At 32.2% G+C, this 23,652-nt stretch overlaps 1 protein-coding gene across 1 annotated transcript in view; it reads right to left on the bottom strand.

Moving 5' to 3' along the window:
* Positions 1-23,652, bottom strand: part of LOC129219053 (spectrin beta chain-like) — a 321,265-nt gene that overhangs the window by 31,266 nt on the left and 266,347 nt on the right. The window contains exons 55-58 of the mRNA XM_054853373.1: positions 19,685-19,762; positions 15,737-15,994; positions 10,231-10,515; positions 7,194-7,319 (exon numbers count right to left, since the gene is read on the bottom strand). Of these exons, the coding sequence (XP_054709348.1) occupies positions 7,194-7,319; positions 10,231-10,515; positions 15,737-15,994; positions 19,685-19,762 (747 nt within the window). The remainder of the gene's footprint in view (positions 1-7,193; positions 7,320-10,230; positions 10,516-15,736; positions 15,995-19,684; positions 19,763-23,652) is intronic.

Raw genomic sequence — 23,652 nt, 5'->3', positions numbered from 1 at the left:
GCGGATTTTTTTTTTTTTTTTTTTTTTTTGCAATTGTAGAGCGAAAAACGTATTAGGGTGTTTTTTTATTTTTTTCTTCAAGCTTGAAGTCCAGCAGATCCCCTATTTTTTTTTTTTTTTTTTTAGAGTTACTAATTGTATTATGCTGTAAAAGTTTTAGCTTCTTACTCAAAGTTTAAGAGAGTGCTCAATGACCCTTTAATTTAACATTAGCCATAGTGTAGAAAATGCTGCAAGTTTAGAAACATTTAATTTCCCTAGCTGTTTTTTTGGTAAATAATTATTTTAATGCAATGTATATGCATATTACTAGTGTATATTATAATGTGTAGCATTGTTTTTGCAGTTCAATGTACTTTTTTAACCCTGTACCCCATACTTATGAAGTTTGGGGGAGGGGGTTGAGCACCCTCATTCAGTTGAATTAGTAACATGTTGGAAGAATTTTAGCTTCCTATCCACAACTCTAAAAATATTGAGTGGTGTCTCGCTACATAGGATAAATATTTTTTTACATTTATTTTTGAACCACCTTAAAACTTTGTTTAATACAATCTTTTCATAATGATACGTGGAGGAGAAATTGAAGGGCTTAACCAAGAAATTTTTCTAACTTGCAGTTTTAAAGATGCATTCTAATTATTTTTGATAATGGTAGGGGAGAAGAGGTTTGGAGCATTCCACTCGAAATTGTTCTCTAAAAAGGCTCTTTTAGACAATTTTTGGTGATTTTAAGGGGAGGGGAGAATAAAAGGCCCAATCCCAAGAAATTTTACCAACTTATAGACTTAAAAGCACATTCTAGACTATCTTTGGTAAGGTTGGTTAAATAGATTCTGAGGTCCACTCCCAAAATTTTTTCAAAATTGAACTCTTTAAATTGCAAATGTAAGTAATTCATGATTCATGAGTAACTTTTAGAGGATCAGCAATTTTTTTGAAGCTGCAGAAACATAATTCTTGAAGACTTTTAATGATGTTAGGCCGTGGTAGACTCCACAGTGTAGAGTCGTGTAAAAAAGAGACTTGGGGTACGAGTACGAGCATGCCGCTGGTACGAAAAACACAGAACAAAAAATTTCGGTGTATGGCAAAGTATTTATTTTCAAGTGGTTGCTACATCTATATCTCAAAATACCACATTTTTATATCGAATTACATATGAAACTAGACAGAAATTTTCTAGATTTCAAAGTCATGGTTATTTTTTATTTGCCTTAACAGCAAAAAATATGCATACCTTCCAAAGAGAACGGAAACCATCCGGCACTTCTTGCTCGCTTAGTGGGACATACCATGGTCATAAATCTTTCGGACACTTACTAACACATATCCCTTTTCTTTTCCCCACGGGGAAGTAAACACATCTAACAAGACGAATCCATTAGGCTAAATGAACCCAAAGATTTGGTATACACTTGATATTTTTGAAAATTTCTTGGGTTGGCCGAACTCTCCCTCTCAGGGTTGCCAGATTTAGGAACAGTTAATACGGGACAGACTTCTAGGAGTGAAAGAGGAGGGGGGAGATGTTTATGAGGTTGAGGGCAATTACTGGTTATGTTGTGCTTCTAAGAGGTGATAAACAACCATGTTTTAATTGCTTTCGGAAGATTTTTCTCTGTATATTTATGGGTGAGTACTTTTTTGGAGGAACTCTAACTCCATATTTCTACGGTCATCCATTCATCCCAAAACACAAACAATCGTTTTTTTGGCGTATAACTTTCCACTGTAGAATGTCTATTTATGATAAATCTGAAAAATTTAATCGCGACAAAGCATTAAACTTTACAAAAAAGCAACCATTCAGCTCCTCATGGTCTGCCGCCAAAACAAAAACATACAAACCAAATCAAAACTAAAAAAATTTTTGCATTGGCTGCCACATGATTTTTTTGAATAATGTCTCGTTCTCTAAAATATTGTTATAAGCTAGAATATGGGACTGTAGCCGTCCAGTATGAAAGTTCTCTGGGACGCGAGACAATTTTTCAGAATACGGGACTGTCCCTTGATATCCGGGACGTATGGCAACCCTGCTCCCTCTGGCGTTGTTTCCATTCTTGCTAGACTTCACATGAATTACAATGAAGTTTTTTTTTTTTTTTTTCAATTTAAGCTAGGAAAGAGGGTTTAAAAAACTATACTTGAAATTTCCTCAGTGTGGTTGTATGGCTCCCTGGCGTTGTGTTTATATTCTTGTTAGACTTAGAGGAATAATAAGATTTTTTTATATTTAGCTCTAAAAAAGGATTTTAACTATTTTTGAAAGTTTTTCAGGGTGGCCATGGTCTCCTCTCATTGTTTTCCTTATTTTTAGACTTTGTATGTATCATAAGCAGGGATGCCCTTCGGGGGGGGGGGGGGGTTAAGGGGGTCAATTTTTAGGGGGTGTTTTAATGGGTAATTTTCTCAATGAGGGGGTCTGAATGATATTGAGGGGATGTGCCCTTGCCTTTAGGGGGTGGGAACCCCTGTTATAAAGGAAATGTTTTACATTTTTGCTCAAAAAAAAGGGATTTTAACTATTCTTGAAATTGTCTTCGGGGGGGGGGGGCATTGCCCCCTCCTTGGATCTGCCTATGCTATGTTACAAGGGCGACTGTTTCCAACAGACTGAATGAGAGAGGGTTGTATGCTAAAAGACCGGGTGTTTGCATCCTGCTTACGTCTATGAACAGGAGATTCCCATTAACATGGTGCAGGCACCATAGTGATTGGAGTATGGAGCAATGGGCAACCACTCTGTTAACCGACGAGTCCCCTTTTAGCCAAAACAACGATTCTCACCATACATTCACATGGAGAGTGTCAGGGACCCGCTACCTACCCTCCAATGTCCATGAAATTGACAATTATGGTGATGTAAGGGTCTGGCCAGGCATCATGTTGGATGGCAGCACACCTCTCCATGTCTTTGACGGAGGCTCTGTGACTGGTGTGAGGAATAGGAATGGGGCCTTGGAGCCCAATGCTTGGCTTTTTCAGAGTGCAATGAGCCCTGAGTTCATCTTAATGACAATAGCATGAGGCCACATAGAGCTTTTCTGGTTGACGAATTTCTCGAGAGTGAGGATATTCGCCAGATGGATTGACCAGCCAGGCCTCCACACTTCAGCCCTATAGGGCATGTCTAGGATGCTCTTGGGAGGGCAACTGCAACTTGCAATCCTCCTCCAAGAACCATCCAGGAACTGAAAACAGTGTTGCTGAATGAGTGGGACCAATTGCCACAAGCGCTGATAAACTGCCTAATTTCCAGTATGACTGCATGTTGCAAGGCCTGTATAGCTATAAGAGAGGACCATACCTCTTACTAAACCATTTCTTTTTGGTATCCTGCAACTGCAGTTTTAGACCATCAAACTCCCATGAGTGTTACGATCAAACATGTGTGTCCATTATAACTGTTGAGTGTTTATTTTGTTTGATTATATCAACCTATGCTCAGACCAAATTTTATTAAAATCTTTCCAGTAGTTCCTGAGATTGTAAATCAACTATGAAAATTCTCTAAATTTCTTACACCAGAGTACATTTAACCAGCAATTAATAAGAAGAGACATTAATCACATTTGAAAATTATTACAATGACCTACCAAGACTTCCCATGGGGGCACCCCTGAATGGCAAAAACTAAGTACAGTACACAAAATTATAAATGCAAAAGTTTAATTAAGTAGATTTGAACCTAAATATGATGAAAAATACTTCTGAAATCTTACATGATTTTTGGCTTAAATTCCTTTTAATGCTTTTTGTTTGCTTTGATATTGTGGTCACTAATAAAACTCAACTTTATTTAAAAAACATTTGGTTGTAGAGCCAAATAAGTTTTTGTTTCCTTAGCTTGCTGTAGATTTTATTCATTTTCATTTAAGTTCTCATTTACTACAAACATCTTACTAATGAGCCCAATAATATTTGGACAATTTTAGTCTTCATTAATTCAGTCCTGATAAATAAAGTTACATTTTTTACTCCTTGGCATTCTTTTCAAAGTCAGTTAGAGAGAAAGGCAATAATTATTTCTGAAGCATACAATGTTGACAATAGTTTACAATATTGAAAACTCATTTTTTTCCCTCTCTTTTTTTTCATCGCCTTTGTTGGACATGCTGAGTGATCAAATAAACTCAGCTGAATTTTCTGTGGAGCTAAAGGTATGCAGGTTATATTAATATTCAAGTTTTGCAAATCAAGAAATGTGTTGGATCTTTATTTTACAGATGTATTTTCATTTTTAATGATCAACAACATTACAAAACCATTATACTGAATAAGCGGAAATTATCAAGTCCAAAACTTTTCATTTAAAAATACTTGATCGAACATAACTATTTATTCTTGATCCTTATTCTAAAAGTGTATCTTTCAGTCAAAATGCTGCTGTTTAGGAGAGTTAATTATTAGCTCTGTTTACAAAATCTACAGAATTATGTTTTCAAGTTTAATTAATTGAGTGTTCATTTTAGAATTCTAAATTTTCATTAAACGTGTTTTAAATATTATATTTCTGTTCAAAAGGACTTAGAAACTACTAAATAACTTTTAAGCCAATGTTCCCAAAAAAGAACATTAACTTTAAGAAATCGTAAAAAATAAAGTTTTGTTTGTAAGGACTTAATTTTTTTTCTAAATATTGCCAAAAATAGACCTGAGTTTTGGAAAGAAAAACTAGTTCTAATTTGCAATTACTGTTTTTTACAAAAAGTGGCAAAAATGTGCTTTTTTACCGATTTTTACGGAGACAGATTAAAAAATTTGTAATGTTTTAAAAATGTTTAAATGTTTTGATATTCTAGAGTAACTATAAATAGGGATCCTTTTGACAATCAAACATGACCGATAATAATTTCAACAAAAATATAGATCCTATAAGCGAACAAACTTTATTGTTCCCGATCGGGAAGATTGGCGTAATCCGCTCCAGGGGTTCTCAAACTTTTTCGACTCCCAGCAAGCACCCTTTGAAAATTTAGAATTTTCTCGCTGCACCCTAGTCCCTCTATTATGTTAATATGTCGTTATTTTCAGGGGTTTTTTCCACACACCAGCATACAGTTCGTGCAGCATATGCAGCACAGGCTCATATTTTCCTCCCAAATACTCTGGTGTTATATTATAACCATGGTGAACCATGTTCCTATTGTACTAAAACTTACTTTTCTAGATTAATAGAATTTCAGGAAAAAGTAACTGCACCCAACATTTTTATTTTTGAATTCGACAACCATCCAATTTAGGTTTCAAAGAATGGTATGCAATTTTTTTTTATTCTAACTAAAATTCAGGTACCCATGTAGAAACAAAATTTACCTTAAAATAAGATCAGTTGTTTTTGACATCACTCTTCTGCAACAACTTTTGCTACAATTACATTGTTGCCTGGTGGTTAAAAATGGCTTGTTGATAAGGATTTATCATTAGGCTTTTTGATGACGATGAAAGGAGATCTAGTGAAGTTTGGTTTTACTGTTCCAAAAATGAAGGATTTAATTACTAATCAACCGGCACACTCACCTTACGTATATATTGATACCGCGGACAAAACCCGGAACCCCTAACCTCTTCCTATGGCACCCCAGGGTGCCACGGCACCCAGTTTGAGAACCCCTGCGCTATACAAAACTGGGCAATTTACGTTGCTGCGTAAGTTCTGTTAAGTGATTAGTAAAAGCCTCAGAATTGAAAATCATAACCTCTATTGATGTATCTAAAAGCAAGTGGGTGACATTTTGACCTTTCACTGTTCCACTTTCCGCCCCCTCCCCTTCGTCTCCAGTTTTAGGGTGGGAGTGATATCAAAAAACCGTTTTGTATGTGAAAATGAAGATGTTTACAGCTCCTCTAGTACTCCACTTAGGCTTCAAACTGTTAGCAATAAATTACCCTCCCTGGTCACATGAGACTTTCCAGAGATTCGGCCCCCAATCAATGATTTTACTTTTTGGCCTACTTTTAAAGTAAGTGTAAGATAAAGAAGAAAAAAGCAAGAAAGAAGGCTAATGCATCTTAAAAATATCACTTAAAACAAAAAAAAGTCAAAAATAAATTTAATATTTAAATGGATTTTTAAAATTGAAATTGGAAAGTAGGGTATTGAGATGAGGAAAATGTGTCTGTTGGTTTTTCTGTCTGTCCCCCTCAAATACCTTTTGAGTTAATAGTCCTATTCAAAGTTTTTTCTTTCTGTTCAAAAGATCTTGGCAAAGACACCTCATTCCCATATTTCATTTTTTTGATTTGAACAATTTTTCATTCAATTTTGAATAGTTCAAAGAAACTTATCAATAGCGCCTATGGGGAAATTCGAGAAAAATATAAATCTCGAATTTACAGGCAAATTTGCTTCAAACAAATTTTGTAGAAAAACGCTTTTGAAGAAGAGCATGTATAGAAAACATGTTTTTGATTTGAACAAACTTCCATTCAATTTTGAAATGTTCAATTCCCTTAACATTCACACCTACAGGGAAACTAAAAGTCAATCTTAATTCCCAACTAAAAGGCAAATTTACTTCAAATAAATTTTGTTGGGAATAGCTCTTGTTGACCAACTCCCGACTCAGACTCCTAGAATTTTAGAGCAGTCAACTCCAACTCCTGTCTCCAAAAATTAGTGGGACTCCAACTCTGACTCCGTAGTTTTGGAGAAAAAAAAGACACAGGGAAAAAAATAGACACAGGGTAAAAAAGGACTGACCCCGACTCTTGAATTTCATGTAATTGGTATCAGATTGGTATCAGAATTCTATTTTTATATATTTTGAAATATTTATTATCCGAAATTGAAATGAATGTGACAAATAGTATCATGCATACTAAGCGTTACTGCATGAATACAAAACTGAAGCTATATAGTAAGTGTAAAGCATAATCGATTAAAAGCCTTAGTAAAAAATTTAACGTAACATGCCCAAATTATTAGATTGTTTTTTTTTTTAATTTCTTCTTGCATTGTGTAAGGGGATGCCTAAGAAGCCTATGTTTTATGAAACAATTCAATATTTTGCACTTGGAACATAGAGCGGCATTTAAAGGGTTAACTAGTAGCTACTTTAAAAAAAAAAAAATCTTCATACATATTTATTTATTTATTTATTTATTTTTTGGTATGAACTTTCCAATAATCAGGTAAATTAATGAATAAGTATAAACTACGTAAAAACAAGTTATTAAACCAATACCTGATTTTTACTTATATGTTGCTGCAATAATACAACATCAGAACCAAAATCCTTTGTGCTTATTTGTGCATCTATTTCTTCCAGCCAAGAGTTTATGTCATCAATTTTATGCTTAAATTGCAAGGCCTAAAAACAGAAAATTGGCCATTTTAAAAGTAAACCTAAACATTAAGGATACTTTATCACATGTTTTATTCAAGATAACATGGACTAACAAAATATAGTTAGGATTTTTAAAGTTTCTTGTTTTATTCATGAAAGAAAATAATTAGATCTCTAGAAAGAGCAGACACTTGCCTATTTCAATTCAGGAGATAGGATCCTTCATAAAAGAGGAAAGCATTTTCAATTTGATGAAGAATTAATTTATTAATTTTCAGCAAATGTCAAAGTTCTAGATAACACTGAAAATAAATTCGCCATTGCATTTTTAATTTGGCCCCTGAGAACAAATTCCTGTCATAAATTATATCATATTTTAAGCATAAAAATTTCCATGTGACTACATTCAATTAATTGAAATACTGTCGTTGTAATAATCACAACATTTTCAAAGCAACTATTCACTGACTGATTTTTTTTCTTAATTTTAGACCCTGTTGACTGAGGGTGTTACATTAGGTTTCAAAACTAACTTTAACCTAATGTTTGGAACGTCTTTTATCAAATGATTTTGAACCCACATGCTGGATTTACACATTTCAGTTAAATGACTGCATATACACTAAATTGCAATGAGTCACAGGACACTCTCCATGTTACATTTTTTTTTTTTGAATTTCTATATGAAAAAATTATTAAATAAAAACAAAAAACCCGACTGCATAAAAACCAAAAAAAATTAAAAAGAAAAATGTATAAGCCCAGTAGTTGGGCTAAAAAAAATGTTATTAAGTACTACTGAATAACTACACCATTGAAATAGTTTTAAAACCATACACAGATAAGACAAATCATAAATTCAAAAGCAGAATAGAAGGATCAACAGTCGAGGCGCATTCCTTTCTGATTCAAGGAACCCCGTAAAATTTGAATGGGCCCTGACTGTAGATCCTTCTATTCTGCTTTTAAATTTATGATTTGTCTTATCTGTGTACGGTTATAAAACTATTTCAACGGTGGAGTTATTCAGTAGTATTTAATAACATTCTAAACTAGTCGGCTTATACATTTTTTTTAATTTTTTTTATTTTTACGCAGTCGGGTTTTTTGTTTTTATTCAAGAATTTTTTATTTGACACTTTTTAGTAATTTTTACTGACTTAGTTACTACGATTATGATACGGTACATTTTGCAATCTTGTCATTTCATTGGGAGAGTTTGTTTGTATCGTGAGGTCTATTAAGTAACTTGCGGTAGTCTAAACTACTGATAATTAGTTCCTCTAGGGACTTAACTCCGCTTAAAGCTACATGTGCTTGATCTTCGGCAAAAATGCGCAAACTTAAGTTAACCACAGCACAGCTATATAAACAGTCTGTATAAATCATGATGACGCAAAATCTGAAACGTCATCAGTCAAATCTTTCTTGCAAAACTAAAAAAGCCTGTCAAGAAAGTACACGTTGCAAAACTCAGTCCCTTGAATCAAGACAAAAAGAAATGCAACATGCTAGAGATGAAAATCAAATTAGTAGACTTTCTTTCTTTTGGTGCTTATTGCATGGGTTTATTTTGATGAGGACTACAATCTGAGTGTCTTGCCTTCGTTATGCATAATATACTTTTCATTACAGTACAGAATACAAATAAAGAACACATGAAAGAATTCACATCAGAAAGAGGGGAAAGTACATCCGGAGCAAGGGTGTCTTGACCCAGCGCCTCAAGTGGGAGAAGCAATCGCTTAGACCTTTCGGCCACTGAGATCCCAATTAGTAGACTTAGTAAACAAAAAAATTCAGGCAGCGAAAACTAACTGCATTTGTAGCACGCAGGTAGTGTGCGACACAGTGTGCAACACAAACGTGCGCCGATCCCGAACTGACAAAATATGGCAACTGGTTGTTGATATGGTGAATTTTGATTACTGCATGTGCTTAGTGATACTCCCAAGGTCAAGACAAATTGATTGACGTAAGAATTACCAAAATTGACCAAGGCGTTAAGCCCCTAGAACGCCACATAGGAAGACATACATACATAGACTGATAAACACATTACCCTCCTTTGTGTCACGCACGCGCAGTCGGGTAAAAGGTATTTGGATACTGTGTCTCAAACTGAACAGTACCAACCAAATCCTGTATGTATGTTTGTATTGCAGAGACCTACAACAAATTCATTAGAAAACCAATATTTTGATTATTCAATATCATAAAAAATGAAAACAAATTTTAAACATACAAAACAGTTAATTTGGTACACATCTACAGTTGTTTGGAAGTATAGTCAGGAAAATATAAGTATTTCTTTCAAAAATAGCTACTTTTCATGTGTTTTTGGCTTATGACATGCCGAATTTTTGATCAACTTTCACCATCTTCACTAAACAGTTGACTATGCACAAGATAAACATTATACTTCATACTATTATTTGTGATAAAGACATGGACTATTTGTTAAAATAAAAGTAAATAAAGAAATTGTTTTTTTGTTTTAATACAAAATACATGAGCAAAGGATGGCAATATTATTTTTCATTATTTTGTTTTCAAGTACATATGGAAGCCTTTTAAAAAAACCAGTTGAATGCCATGAAAGTTCAGAAAGAAATCTTTGATATAACAAAATATTTAAATGGTTCTCAGAAAGGAAATGGTAAGGCACAGTTAAGTTGAATAGCTGAGAACAAGTTTGGTTAGTTTGAATTAATTTTCAACAATTTATGTACAAATTATAAGTGGTTCTTTTTATGGAAAATTACAAATAATGTATTGACAAAAATTAGTAAGAATAAAAATTAATAAATATTTCTCTGATTGTTTAAGATAATGGTTATTTCTTTTAGCGCCCCAAAAGTTGATTCTAAGTAAGCATTTCTGAACAAGTTCAATGCACTAGTTTAATTTTTTTGTTCTACTAAAACAAACTTACGTTATTAGCTTCTTCTAAGTGCTCTTTCTGAAGATTAGTTGCTTCCATGAGTTGACCCCATAAGTTTTCTAGACTTTCTATGTATTGTCGTATTTCAGTTGCTGCAAAATGCCCTCCATCTATAAGTTGTACAGCTTTGGTTGTAACATCTACAACTCTAGAGTGATTTGCAAGTATTTCGGCTTCAAAAGCAGCATGCTTCTGTGTTTTACTCAAGATATTTGTTAGATTTTTATAAGAGTCATCAGATGCCACTTTAATTTTCTCATTCATCCAGTTGGAAACCTTGAATAAAGATATAGTATTGATTTCATTCTACATCTATTTTGATAGCACTCAACAAAATCATGTAAATAACAAAAGTTTTTAAAAAATACATACTTTGATTGAAAATAATAAACCTTGCAAAAGCTGCTTTGAACTAAGTGCATATCAACATCAAAACTTTGAGCAAAATTATTTTTTACAAACTTATCTCAGCTGTCATTTTAATACCTTTTAAAAAACCATCTTGAAATGCATAATCAGAATTTTTTAGTTATAACTCACAAACTTTGTCATACTTAGATATTATCATTTTAAAACAATTTAAAATTATTACAAATCAAAATGCATTTTCTTTTATTGGTCACAGTCTGAAATGGCTATATTTTGTAAACTAATTTATATGGAGAAAACTTAACTTTGATACCAAAATTGTGTGTGCAGAAATTCTTCAGCACTTTTAATTTATCTATTTATTTAATTTTATTACAATGGTCCAAAACATATTTTTAGCTCATACAATTGCAAGACATAGAAAATAAATTAATTAATCAGGGTGGGTGTTTTCCATTCATAATTTCAAAAAATAGAAAATATATTTGATTTTTTGAAAAAAAAAATCATTAAATTAAGCCATGAAGGAGTAGTTTTTTTAGTTAATTCAAACAGATACATTTCAATGCTGGCTTTTCTTAATCTTATTTTATATCATAGACATCACATAGAGAACTTTTAAAATAAATGAAGCTGCGTTGAAAAACAACTTTATTATGTCATGCAGGGGCACAAAAAAAGTACTAACCTGCTCAAAAACATTTTTAAGCATGGAGTTCATATAGAATTTCATTAAAATAATATAACTTACGTAAAATATTTTACAGTAGTGCCTCTTAGATCATGTAAAAAATTTTAAAAAATATACAGCATAGTAAAAAATCTTTAAAAATATAATAATGCAACAACATCAAAGGTTCTATTATTGCATTTTCAAAGTGTATCTTTTCATTTTAAAACTTTTACATTATTTTAGTATTGTTTTTGGTTAATAATACAGAACTAAGAAAAATTAGGGGCAAATGTCACATTTGAAGAGGTACACAGAGTGATTAATGGTAGGTACATAAATTATGTAAAATCTCATTAGTGAATAAATACAACAAAATATGCAACTCAAAGAAGTAAATGTTCAATCCCATTTTAATTGAATTCCCTTTTGCTTGAATTCCCTTTCAATAACACTCCAGTTACAACAAAATTTGAGATCCCTTTATCCCTTAAGGACCAGTGCACAGAAAATGAAGCGCAGTCACGGAACTAAACATTCTGAAATGAAACATCGCCATTGGTCCAAGCATTTACAGCAGTTAAACCTAACATTGCAAGAAATTCATATATGGGGGGGGGGGGAGAAACAAAAAAACCTGATTTTAGTTCTAAAATATTTATTTATCAATTTATTGACAAAATTTCTTCAGTCTCCTTCAAAGTATTCCCCATTAGACGCAATACACTTGTCAATTCTTTTTTTCTACTGTTTGAAGCTCCACTGGAGCTCTTCAACTTTGATCACATTCAGTGCCCTCTTCAAAGCAGTTTTGACAGCCTCTACATCATCAAAAACCTTCACTTTCAGAATTTTTTCATCCTCGGAAATAGAAAAAGATCACATGGGGAGAGAAAGGGGGGCTAGTTCAGGCAAATACGGGGGTGGAGGAACAACTGGCCACCCCTGAGAGGTCAAGTAGCAGTTAATAGTGAAGGCTGAGTGTTTGGAAGTGTTATCAGGGTGAAGGAACCATTCACCTGATCACACACACGAGTTCCAACTCACTCCTGTTTCTCCTGAAATTTCTTCAATTGTAAAACGACCATTCTCGTTGATTTTTTCAATGTTTTCATCTATTTCGAGACATTGAATGGTGCCCAGAAAGAGCATGATCTTCAACACTCATCTACTCTCACGTTTAAGTCGCCCAAACCACTTGAAAACTTGTGTATGGCTCTTAGTATCATTCTTGAAAGCTTGTTGAAGCATTGGGTAAGCTATTTCATTGCCGACTTTTCAAGCAGAAAGCAAAGTTTCAAGCGAACTCTTTGCTCTTTTAAATCGGCCATAATGACTGACTACACTGATGCCACTTGCACAGCTGTTTTGTGAAGGTCTCTATTTGAGCCATCTAGCAAAAGAACACTCTACTACATCGAGGATTGTCAGCATGCCATTAGTCCGGTTTCTTTTGGGTCTCCCCTCATAAAATCAGAAGCTCAAAACAATGACTCTGACTTATATATATATATATAAGTTGTGTAAACAATATAATACTAATTTCTAGTTGTTCATATAAAGAATATGATATTCTTTGAAGTGAGTGAAAGAAGTAAAATGCTAAAATTTTAACTATGCACACAAAAATAAATAATACATGCACAAAAACAAAATTGCAAACAGCATGAGTTTAGAACTAAAAAACAAAATAGTGATAATAATCTGTAAATACTGTAATTTTAATGAAAAGAGCTAATGTCAAGGAATTTAAACTAATAACAATTCCACGCAACAAGTCTCAAAACTGCTTCATAATGCAATACAAAACATTCACCCTCTCTCCCTTCGCTTACCATTTTTATTGCAGTTTTCCAGTCTCCAAATGAAAAAAAATAAATAAAAAAGAAAGAAACCAGAAAGGAAGAAAAAATAATCATGCACTTTAATGCTTCTTTGAATCATATGTGTATTTTCATTGAGAGGGGGAATCCCAATCATCTGGTAAACATAGGCAAAAATATTCTATCCTTCCTCCCCAATCAAATCATATATTAATCAGCCATATGTATCTCTTTCAATTACACATAACAAAAAAAAAGAAAAAATAAAATATATAAACTAGATCATATTAGACCTTTTAAATGACATGCACAGAGCAGTGATTCGCTGTTGTTTACATTAATAAATCTGTGCTATTGAGAAGCCCAAAGTAGAAACTGACGCCTGTACATGAAGGTCAAATACCATGAGACTCGCATATGATGAATGTTATAGCCATTTAGAAATACAAATGTGACAATCAACAACAGGCTCTGGGTCTAGCTAGGCTGATCCTAGTTAGTTTATTAGTCCCCAATGAAGATCAATATCCCTCTTGAAGCTATCCACCCCCTTGCTCACCTCTTCCAGTAAGCTGTTCCAAGCGCCCATCACCCTCTACTAAAGTAGTAGTAATTTTTCCTAATTTCCAGGTTAGCCTGAGATTTGAATAGCTTAAAACAATGACCCCTCATCCTGCTTTATGCGGAAAAATTTAATCCATTAACATCTCTCATTTTGTTAAATTTAAACAACTATATCATGTCCCATCTGACTCTCCTTTGCTTCAGGCTATACATATTAAGCATATTAAGTCTGGTATCATAATCTAAACCTAAAAGTCCCCTTACTAGTCTAGTTGCCCTTCTTTGAACCCTTTTCAATACAGGAATATCTTTCCTTAGATAAGGCGATCAAAACTGAATAGCATACTCCAAATGAGGTCTTATTAAACTCCAATATAAAGGCAGAAGAACCTTCTTAGATTTGTTTGAAATAGATCTATTGATATACCCAAGCATTTTTTTGGCTTTGCTAATTGAAATGCAGCACTGTTGACTACTTGAATTTTTGATTTATTAAGATACAAAGATCAATAACATTTTCTGCCTGACTAATGACTGAACCCTGTAAACGATAACTGGTACACCTATTTCCAAGACCTAAGTGTAACACCTTACATTTCCCTACATTAACTGCCATACCTCACTTATCTGCCCACTTAGTAATATGATCTAAATTCTCTTGAATCTGTTTTACTTGTTCTTCATTTTCTACAATCCCATAACTTTTAAATCATCAGCAACGTTGGGTGAGAACGGGTTAAAGTTTGTTGTAACAGGATTTCACTGCAAGTACTTTTATAGCCATAGCTGAAAACTTCATTAATGAATAATACAAAAATGATTCTTCATTAATTAATGAGCATATGCTGAGGCAGGTTAGCTATAACTACAATTAACTTCAATACTACACAAAAGCCCAGAAGTAAAACTGGTTCATTTCTACAACTGCAGTTCAGCAGAAAATAACCATTTTAACATTGAAAAATATTACTTATCACACCATCATTGGTTGCATACATACTCAGTGGGTGTACTTCATGGCACTATGCCACTTGAATTAATTCTTCCATATTTATATCACTTTAACTTATATACTTATCTATCGTTAAAGACAAGTAAAATTGAGAAAATCACAAAACAAAATATGAATTTGAAATGAATAATCGTAAGGTGAATTGTGCAATTGACAGGAATCAAACAGCCTTTTTCCTGAAACCTGAATAGAAAGAACTGCGCAAGTGTTTTGTTTGAGACACATTCATTATAGGCTGAGAAGAAGGTAAAATCCATTATAAAATAGGGTTTCTGATTGATATGGGAAACAATAGGTTGCATGAAGCACCCTGGCCTGAGAGCTTAAGGGAAAATTTGGGTTTTCTGTTGATAAGTCACAAGAATGAAAGAATTATTTTCGGACAAAATATTTGAGGCTTTACATCTAAAGGCATTAAAAAAAGAAAAAGTTTACACAAAAACAAAATAGGCTTTAACACATATTTTTTGATGAAATGAATATGAATGAGAATTTGAAAACTAATTCACAATCATTCAAAAAGTATACTTATAATTTGATAAACTTCATTACAGAAAATAATTTATTAAAAAAAGTTTCCCAACAAATTCTTAGAATGCATCTTGCATTGCGAAAGTTCATAAGTAACAAAATAAGACAAAATTTAAATAAATGCAATAATTTCAGAATCCATATAAAATGAGCAAATTTTAAATTTAGTCAAAGAGCTACTGTACTATACATTTAAAACAACAATATTGCTAAAAGATGACACAGTTACTTTCAATAGAATTGGTTTGACTGATTCTTTAAGTTGATTTTCACTTGTACTCCCGTTTCTATAACAAAGCATGGTGGGAGCTCAGAAGAATATCTCAAAATAAAGAAAAATATCCGTTCTCCCACTCATGATGTAAGTTATTCCACACATCAAAGACTAACTAGAAGTGTCTCCAGATAGACTTTTATGAATGGTACTTCAGTATCTCCTCTTCTTTTTTTTTTTTTTTACTTGCTGAAGTTACAGCTATATCATTTCAAATTACAACAAAGAAAGGAATTTTAAAACTTGTATCTTACTTCATATACATTTAGAAGCAACTGTTGAAGTGACTTCGCTTCATACAGAGTTTCTTTACGACGCTTGCAAGCAACCTGTATAAAATCTCTTTTGCGACAAATTTCTTCCCACCAAGATTCAATAAGCTCATAGTCAGGGTGATCCTTAAGATCATTTGCCATTGCTTCTAGTTCACGGGTTTTCTCAAAGTGATTGAAGAAGCTTTCCTCAAAGTTCTCATGTTTTCTAATGAGTGCTTCAACACTTGACATGGAGTCCTGAAATTTAAATTGAGATAGTAACAAAAGAAACCTTTTTTTTTTTTTGATAAGAAATTCTTATAAAGGTTATCATTAAAGTCCTATCAGTGAAGAAAATTGCTAAAATTACAAAAATATACAAACAGTCATTTGTATTGCACTTTCATTTGTATTACTTCAAAGATTTCAAGCTTAATGTGGAAGACTACGAAAAACTCCACTGATTTTTCTATTGTTTTTTGAAACTGAAAAATGGTTTTATACTTTATGCAATTAAGAGCATTATTGGTAAGCTAGGTACTAATGCTGTTGAGGCATACAATATTTATGATTTTGATTAGGATAATAAAATTTACGTGAAAGTGTTGCAGCAAATAATATTTCAATCACATGAATTTACTGGAAAGGATGTTTACACACCTTTAGAACAATTTCAGTGAAAGATTTAAAAACAAAAAATATTTGGCAGGAAAAAAAACTGGCAACAGCTTAGAATAAGAAAAAAAAATCATCTATTACTACAAAAAAAGGGGGGAGGGTGACACCCTTGTAAGACACATCAATGCGGCTGTGAATGTAAGCAGATCAATTATGATTTCAGTGACTCTATAAACTGTTGGTAAAGAGGGATAAAACAGTCATAAATCTTGAAATCAGGGGAAAAAATCTTGATGAAGGCCATCATGGAGGGGCTTGAACACATTAGCGACTAACTTTTTTGAAATTGAAGCAAGTTTGTTGGAGAAAATCAAGATGTTTAGAAAGACTAAACTGAAAATAAAATCATATTATAATTTGAATTAAATTAATTATTATTTAAATAAAAATGATTATTAAAATGAATTATTATTTGAAAATTGAAATTAAATTAAATTAATATTCATTAACTTGAACAAATTAAAAATAAATAAGGTAAAAACTTTATATAGAAACTGCATAAACATATTTCAGAGTGACAAGAAAATGTATGGAAGAAACTGTATGCAAGATCACACCCACAGCTAAGCTATCATAGCTGGTTGTTACGCAAAAAAATAATTTCTCCTTTCCAGTAATGAACACAACAAACGCATTATAATTTCTAAAAAACATGTACTGAAATTCACTGTGAAAGTATTTGTCATTATCATCCAATTTTCAGTAAATGTATTCATAGAGAATAACATAGAGAAACCTGTAAAAAGTAAAGTTTCTATCAAAGTAAAACTTCTTTCAAGTGAAAAGTAAAGTTACTAGTGTAACTAAAATACACTAGTAGATTTGCAAATAACAAAGCATATTTTAGTGTAAGTAAAAATGCTTTAAATATATAAAAACCTAACTTTCTACGAAAAAATGAAATGAGTCAGCTTCGATTTTCAAAAAAGCTGTTTTCAATTCTCTTGCAAATGCAGACTTAAAGTCATAACCTCACTTAGTACTTACCCTTAAATGTAGCATAGTGTTTGCAGCATTGTTTGCCTGTATTTCAAATAATTTTTCCTCAGCACACCACTAATGGCTACAAAAAAAATTCCCGTCATCTTTTAAAGTCTAATAAGTAAGCTGCACTTCATAAAGTATGAGCAAATATGGTATTTCAGGATGGAGACAGGAATGGTGAAAATAACTGACTTTCCCCCCGATTTCCCTGACTAAGTTCACCAAATTTCCCTAACTTATGTAATCAATGATAACGGTTTCTTCTCTTTACTCTCTTTGAAAAGATTGTATTTTTTTGAAAAGTTGTTTTTTAAAAGTTTTTAGGCTAGTAATTAAAAATATACTGTAATTTTAAACATATTATTAGCGGCGGCATATAATCTGCAGATCATACAATCCTGAAGAAAAAACATCATACAATCCATGAATAAATGCAATGGCAGAAAAAGAAGTTGATTTTTATTTGATATACAATTTTAGCAACCAAGTTAAAAACACAATGAAGTAATATTCTCAAAGCTAAAATTAAAGTTAAATTAAAAAATAAAGATTTCTTCTTGAAACTGTGCCAATTACCTTCTGACAATGAGCAAAAGCGAAAGTGCTAAGTCAGTAATCAGTACAAACAGTTAATGCCAATGGAGATTGCTTCTTCTTTGCCTGTACGGTTATTGATTTTACATAGCCTGAATCACATTTATGGAAAAATTCAGGCTATGTAAAATAAACAAGCGTACAGGTAAAGAAGCAGTCTCTATTAGTGAATCCTGCTGTAAATTGAGGCTCAATACTTGGGCATTCAGAAAAAGCAGATAATCCTGGACCGCATATGATTACTTATACACTTTTCAGCACATAATCTGTGGATAACATGCAGGAAGTTATGGTACTCAATTTTGCAAAGCAAAAAAAAAAAAATTTTTTTTCATTTAATCAACTTCCTTGAATTTTGTAATTTTTTTTCAAACTTCCCTGATTGATAAAATTTGTCTTTTCCCTGATTTTCTGGTTTTGTCATCACCCAATAATTTTATAGCTCATACTTCAATGAATCTTATTTTCGATAAGGCCTTACATAAAACTGCCAATAAAGGTTTTCTAAGCCAATTACTTTAAATATTTACATAGTAATGATTTGGATATTTATACAAATACAAAAGTGACGACCAGCAACAGGCTCTGGGCCCAGCTAGACTGGTCCTAGTCAATTTACAATCCCCAGTGAAGATCAATGGCCCTCTTAAAACTATCTACTCCCTTGCTCATTACCACCTCTTCCGGTAAACCGTCCCAAGGTTCCACTACCCTGCTATAATAATAATTTTTCCTAATAAGCATGTTAGCCTGAGATTTAAATAGCTTAAAACAATGACCCCTTGTCCTGTTTTCAGTGCTAAACTTCAGCCCCATAACATCTTTCATTTTAATAAATTTAAACAACTGAATCATGTCCCCTCGGTCTCTTCTTTGCTCAAGACTGTACATTTTTAGCCTTCTAAGTCTGGAATCATAGTCTAAGTGAGAAAGTCTATTTATTAGCCTTGTAGCTGGCCTTTGAACCCTTTCCAATACATTAATGTCTTTCTTAAGATAAGGAGACCAAAACTGAACAGCATACTCCAAATGAGGTCTTACTAAACTTCTATATAAGGGCAGAAGAACTTCTTTAGATTTGTTTGAAATAGATCTATTGATAAACCCAAGCATCTTATTGGCCTTGTTACTAGCAATGCTGCACTGTTGGCTAAACTTTAAATCCTGACTTATTAAGATCCCCAGATCAGTAACTTTGTCTGCCTAACTAATGACTGAACCTTGCAAATAATAACTTGTACACTTATTTCTATGCCCTAAATGTAGCATTTGACATTTCCCAACATTAACAGCCATACCCCATTTATCAGCCCACTCGGTAATATGATCTAGATCCTCTTGCAGCTGTTTTGCTTGTTCTTCATTATCTATAGTCCCCATAACTTTGACATCATCAGCAAAATAATTCATGTTCCCAGAAATATTTTTGTGAATATCGTTCATAAAAACAATGAACAAAACAGCCCATAACACTAATCCTTGAGGAACCTCGCTTAAAACCTCACTCCAATTAGAATAATTTCCCCTTACAACTACCCTTTTTTCCTTCCGGTCAGCCAGTTTTTTACCCAAATGAAAGTTTTCCCTCCTATTCCTATATCAGCTAATTTGCTAAGTAATAATGAATCAAATATTCATGTAATAATTATCCAGATATTTATATGATAATATTTATGTTAAAAAAAAACTTACCCCAATGTCTTTGTTTGTTAGATAAGCCTCTTTTGAAGACAACCAGTTTTCTACTTGTTTTGCTTTTTCTATGAAAGCCTGTAAATATGAGTAAATTTGAATCAAGGAAGGATAATGAAGATTTATTTTTGTAAAGTCTGAAAAACAGTTAGAAGTTAAGGAGTTAAACAAGGAGACCACATAATTAGCTTGGAGGAGATTAAAGTACATATACATGGTTGTCACAAAAGCTCTTTCTTTAAAGGAACATATTGTTATGAGTTTGGTACAACTTCAAACTTTCTTCGAAATGACGACACAGTTCTTGAGAAAACACAGGAGATTTATTTACAAATATTAATAATAGAGCAGGTAACAATTGCAAACATCCAGCAATTAATCGAATATCATTAAACACTGTACATTACTCAATACACCACGCATTTAAATCCAACATACGTGAAAAGAACAGCAACTCGAAAATCACAGCGCAAGCACTAATACATTCAGAGACAGCAGTGAAAAACGAGACTAAAGAGTTAGAAAGCGAAACTAACTCCCCTCTTATTCACAAGACGCCTGGCATTTTATACCTAGCAAAGAAATATCCAGAAAATCCTATTATGTTCTACCAGTTTCTGATATTTTCTTTTTATTCATTCACGAATCTTATCAATCAAAAATGGGGGGAACCATATACTTTGTTCAAATGTAAGGGGGGTGTTTATTCATTATAAGAAACTATTTACAGGTTACATTACTAAGATACTTTTAGATGAAAGATAATGGAATAAACGCCAAATTTAGTCAGATTACAACAAAATAATCATAAAAATAATTACTATTTACAGAATTTGTAACAATATAAACAAAGTTTTAAATAAAAATGCAATGACGGGTAGATATTTTAACGAAAAGAATTTTGTTCAAGTTATTGCCTATTATTGACTATGAATTTTTCAATTACATTGCACTTAAACAGTATGAAATTACTGGAAAAGTAGGGACAATGTAGTTATAACTAATCAGCAAAAAAGGAAAAAACTAAGAAAGTTTTATTTATTTATTTTCTACTTCAACAGAATTTCTTAAATAAATTTCAAATACAAATACAAAGATATTTATTTAATGAAAATTTTTGTGATTCAACGTCTGTTACAAAGGCACTTGTGAGGAAAGACTTACTTACAATCATGATCATGTGTTAGGTCTAAAGAATTGTAAAGTAGGGGAATATGTAGGGTAAAGTTAAATGGTTAAGGTAACTGAGCTTTTTCAAAAGGAATAAATTGGAACATTTTCATTGAAACATTATGTTTTATTTTTGGCAGTAGTTTTGAGCCTACAGAAAAAAAAACTGGAAAATTTTCATTTTTTGTTTTTTATAGGGCTAAGTGAAAAATGAAATATTTTTCTAATGAAATATCTTCTATTTGATTATAAAAAGTATTTTTGATCAAATGAATCTGTAAATAAAATTTTGAATGAATAAATGAAAAGAAAATGGAACAATAAATAAATAATTTAATTAATTAATGTATGAAGAAAAATTAATGTGTGATTAAAAGAGTGAACGAATAAGAAAATAAGTGAATGAATGAATTATTAAGTGAATTACTAAATGAAAGAAGGTAAATGAATGAATTAATAAATGAATATACTTCATTGAAAGTGAACTTCAACTAGTTTTTTAGTAAATGATTGAATGAGTCAACAAAATAAGTTATTTCACTTAGCCCTATCCACTTTGGCCCGCTTGTACTCAACTACTTGAGCAAAATATTTAAAATACAAATAGGTTTAATATTAACCAAATAAATATTGCACAGCATGTTAGAAGGTCTCAATTAATATTTAAAATGTTAATAACAAGAACTTCTTAATTTTATATTATCAAAAATAATTTTTGACTAACAACAAATACTACAATAAGAGTATCAGTTTTCGAAAATTGACTGTATTATCATAACCTTAAACCTTTCGCAGTATTTTTTTCCGGACTGGAATAGTCTACATATGCAACTACTTTATTAAAATATTACCAGATAGGTGGCGCTAACGGACGAATAAATATTTCACCTTTTCACTTTGCCCATCTGTTCCACTTTGCACCACATTCCCCAACTTGTTTGAAAATGAAAGAATAAAAATATATTTCTTATCATTGAAAATAACACACTTCATTGAGAGTGAACTTCAACTAGTCGCACTTCCTTGAAGTGAGACTAATGCAGGTGTCAAAGTACATAATCATTGTATTATCTAATCGATACATGAAACATTGTCAGTGCCGGATTTAGGGGGGAGCAAGTCTGGGTTCTTGCCCTGGGCGGCGAGTGCTAGGTGTGGAAAATTCACACGATTTCTATCTTTTTTTCGTTAAAAATCAATTTAAAAAGTTGAAGGAAGGTGGGTAGGGGGCCGAAGCTTCAAGAATTGCACCACCTCAGAAAAATCGTAGATCCGGTCCCTGTTGTAGAATCAATTCAGTGATTTTCATGAGAAGTATTTTTGAAACAAAAAATCTGTTTCCGAATTATTTTGAATAATAGAAGAAGTGATATAATTAGTCAATATATTTTATTTTAAAAGTACATATTTGATCCAATATTTGTCTTTAAATGATGCACATTATACAGGGTGTCCAAAAAACTCTTGACAGTTTTAAAAATTCATAGAAAAGTAGCAAATTGTCCAATGAATATGTGGTTTGGCTATAATACATCACAGATTCAAGTTTTTTTATGACACTGTAAAACAAAAAGAGAAAGCAAACCAGAAAATGCAATTATAAGTAATTGCTGTATTCTTACGGTAAGAAAAACATTTTTTGGAGTGTTTAATCATTGTATTTATTATAAATAAATACCTTTCATTACCATATGTTGCTTGAATTAAATCTAAATAGTACTCAAGTTCATCCCACGTCCATGAACGGTACACTCATTGAACTTGAGTAATTAAAGGTATTACTTTATGTGTAATAAGATGATTAAACAACTTACAGGACGTATGTTTTTCTAACTGTGACGATACAGCAATTACTTCTATAGATATTTACACTTTTTAATTTTTTTTTCCGATGTCATAAAAAAATTCTTGAACCTGTGCAGTATTATGGTGCAAACTACATATTCATACGGCAATTCGCTACTTTTCTATGGATTTTAAAAATGTGCCAAGGACTTTTTGGACACCCTATATTTGCATTAGGTATGTTTCAAAGAATCTATTGTACAGGAAATCTAATTTGATCTTCTTTTTCATGACTAGATAAATTAGTGAGAAAACAGCATTGATAAAGCATTTAAGGTGGATTGGGTGATTATTTTTCTCTATCTTTTCAGTGTCTGAAAAAATTTTTTGAACTTTCCTCTTGTTTATATTTTATTGCATTTCATTTAAATTTATTATTTTTCTTTCTTGTTGAATCTTATTTTCATTAAAAATTTAATGCATTTGTTTACCTTACAATTTATTTCAAAACTTTAGCACTAAACTAATTCCATTTGTTGTATACAAAATAAAGCAGGGGTTCTCAAACTTTTTTGACTCGTGACACCCTTTCAAGAATTAGCATTTTCTTATGCCACACTAGTTCATCTCTATTATTTCAAGAAGTTCGCAACAGTAGTCTCCATTTAATGTGATTGCACGGTTTATGTTAACATCTATGTTAATTGCAATTGAATGATTTGCCTTCACATTGTATCTCTTATCAAATAGGTACAATGTGAAGTCCCCACATTAAGTGGTCTGGTCTCCCCTTAATGTGATTGAACGGTTTATGTTAACAATCACTTACTGTTATCAAAATCACTCAGTCCCTATTTTCTCTATTCATTTGCATGTTATAACTATAACTTAATGTAATCATAACATCATTTTGTGTTATTAATTTTAAAATCAAGAATCTGGTTTCTGCTGAGATGATCACATACAGCTTCCCTACTCAAGATTTTTCAAAAGAAAATTTTAAAAATGATATA

This window comes from Uloborus diversus, chromosome 3 (genome assembly GCF_026930045.1).
Source record: "Uloborus diversus isolate 005 chromosome 3, Udiv.v.3.1, whole genome shotgun sequence".
Classification (NCBI taxonomy): domain Eukaryota; kingdom Metazoa; phylum Arthropoda; class Arachnida; order Araneae; family Uloboridae; genus Uloborus; species Uloborus diversus.
This window is presented reverse-complemented; position numbering and strand designations above follow the sequence as displayed.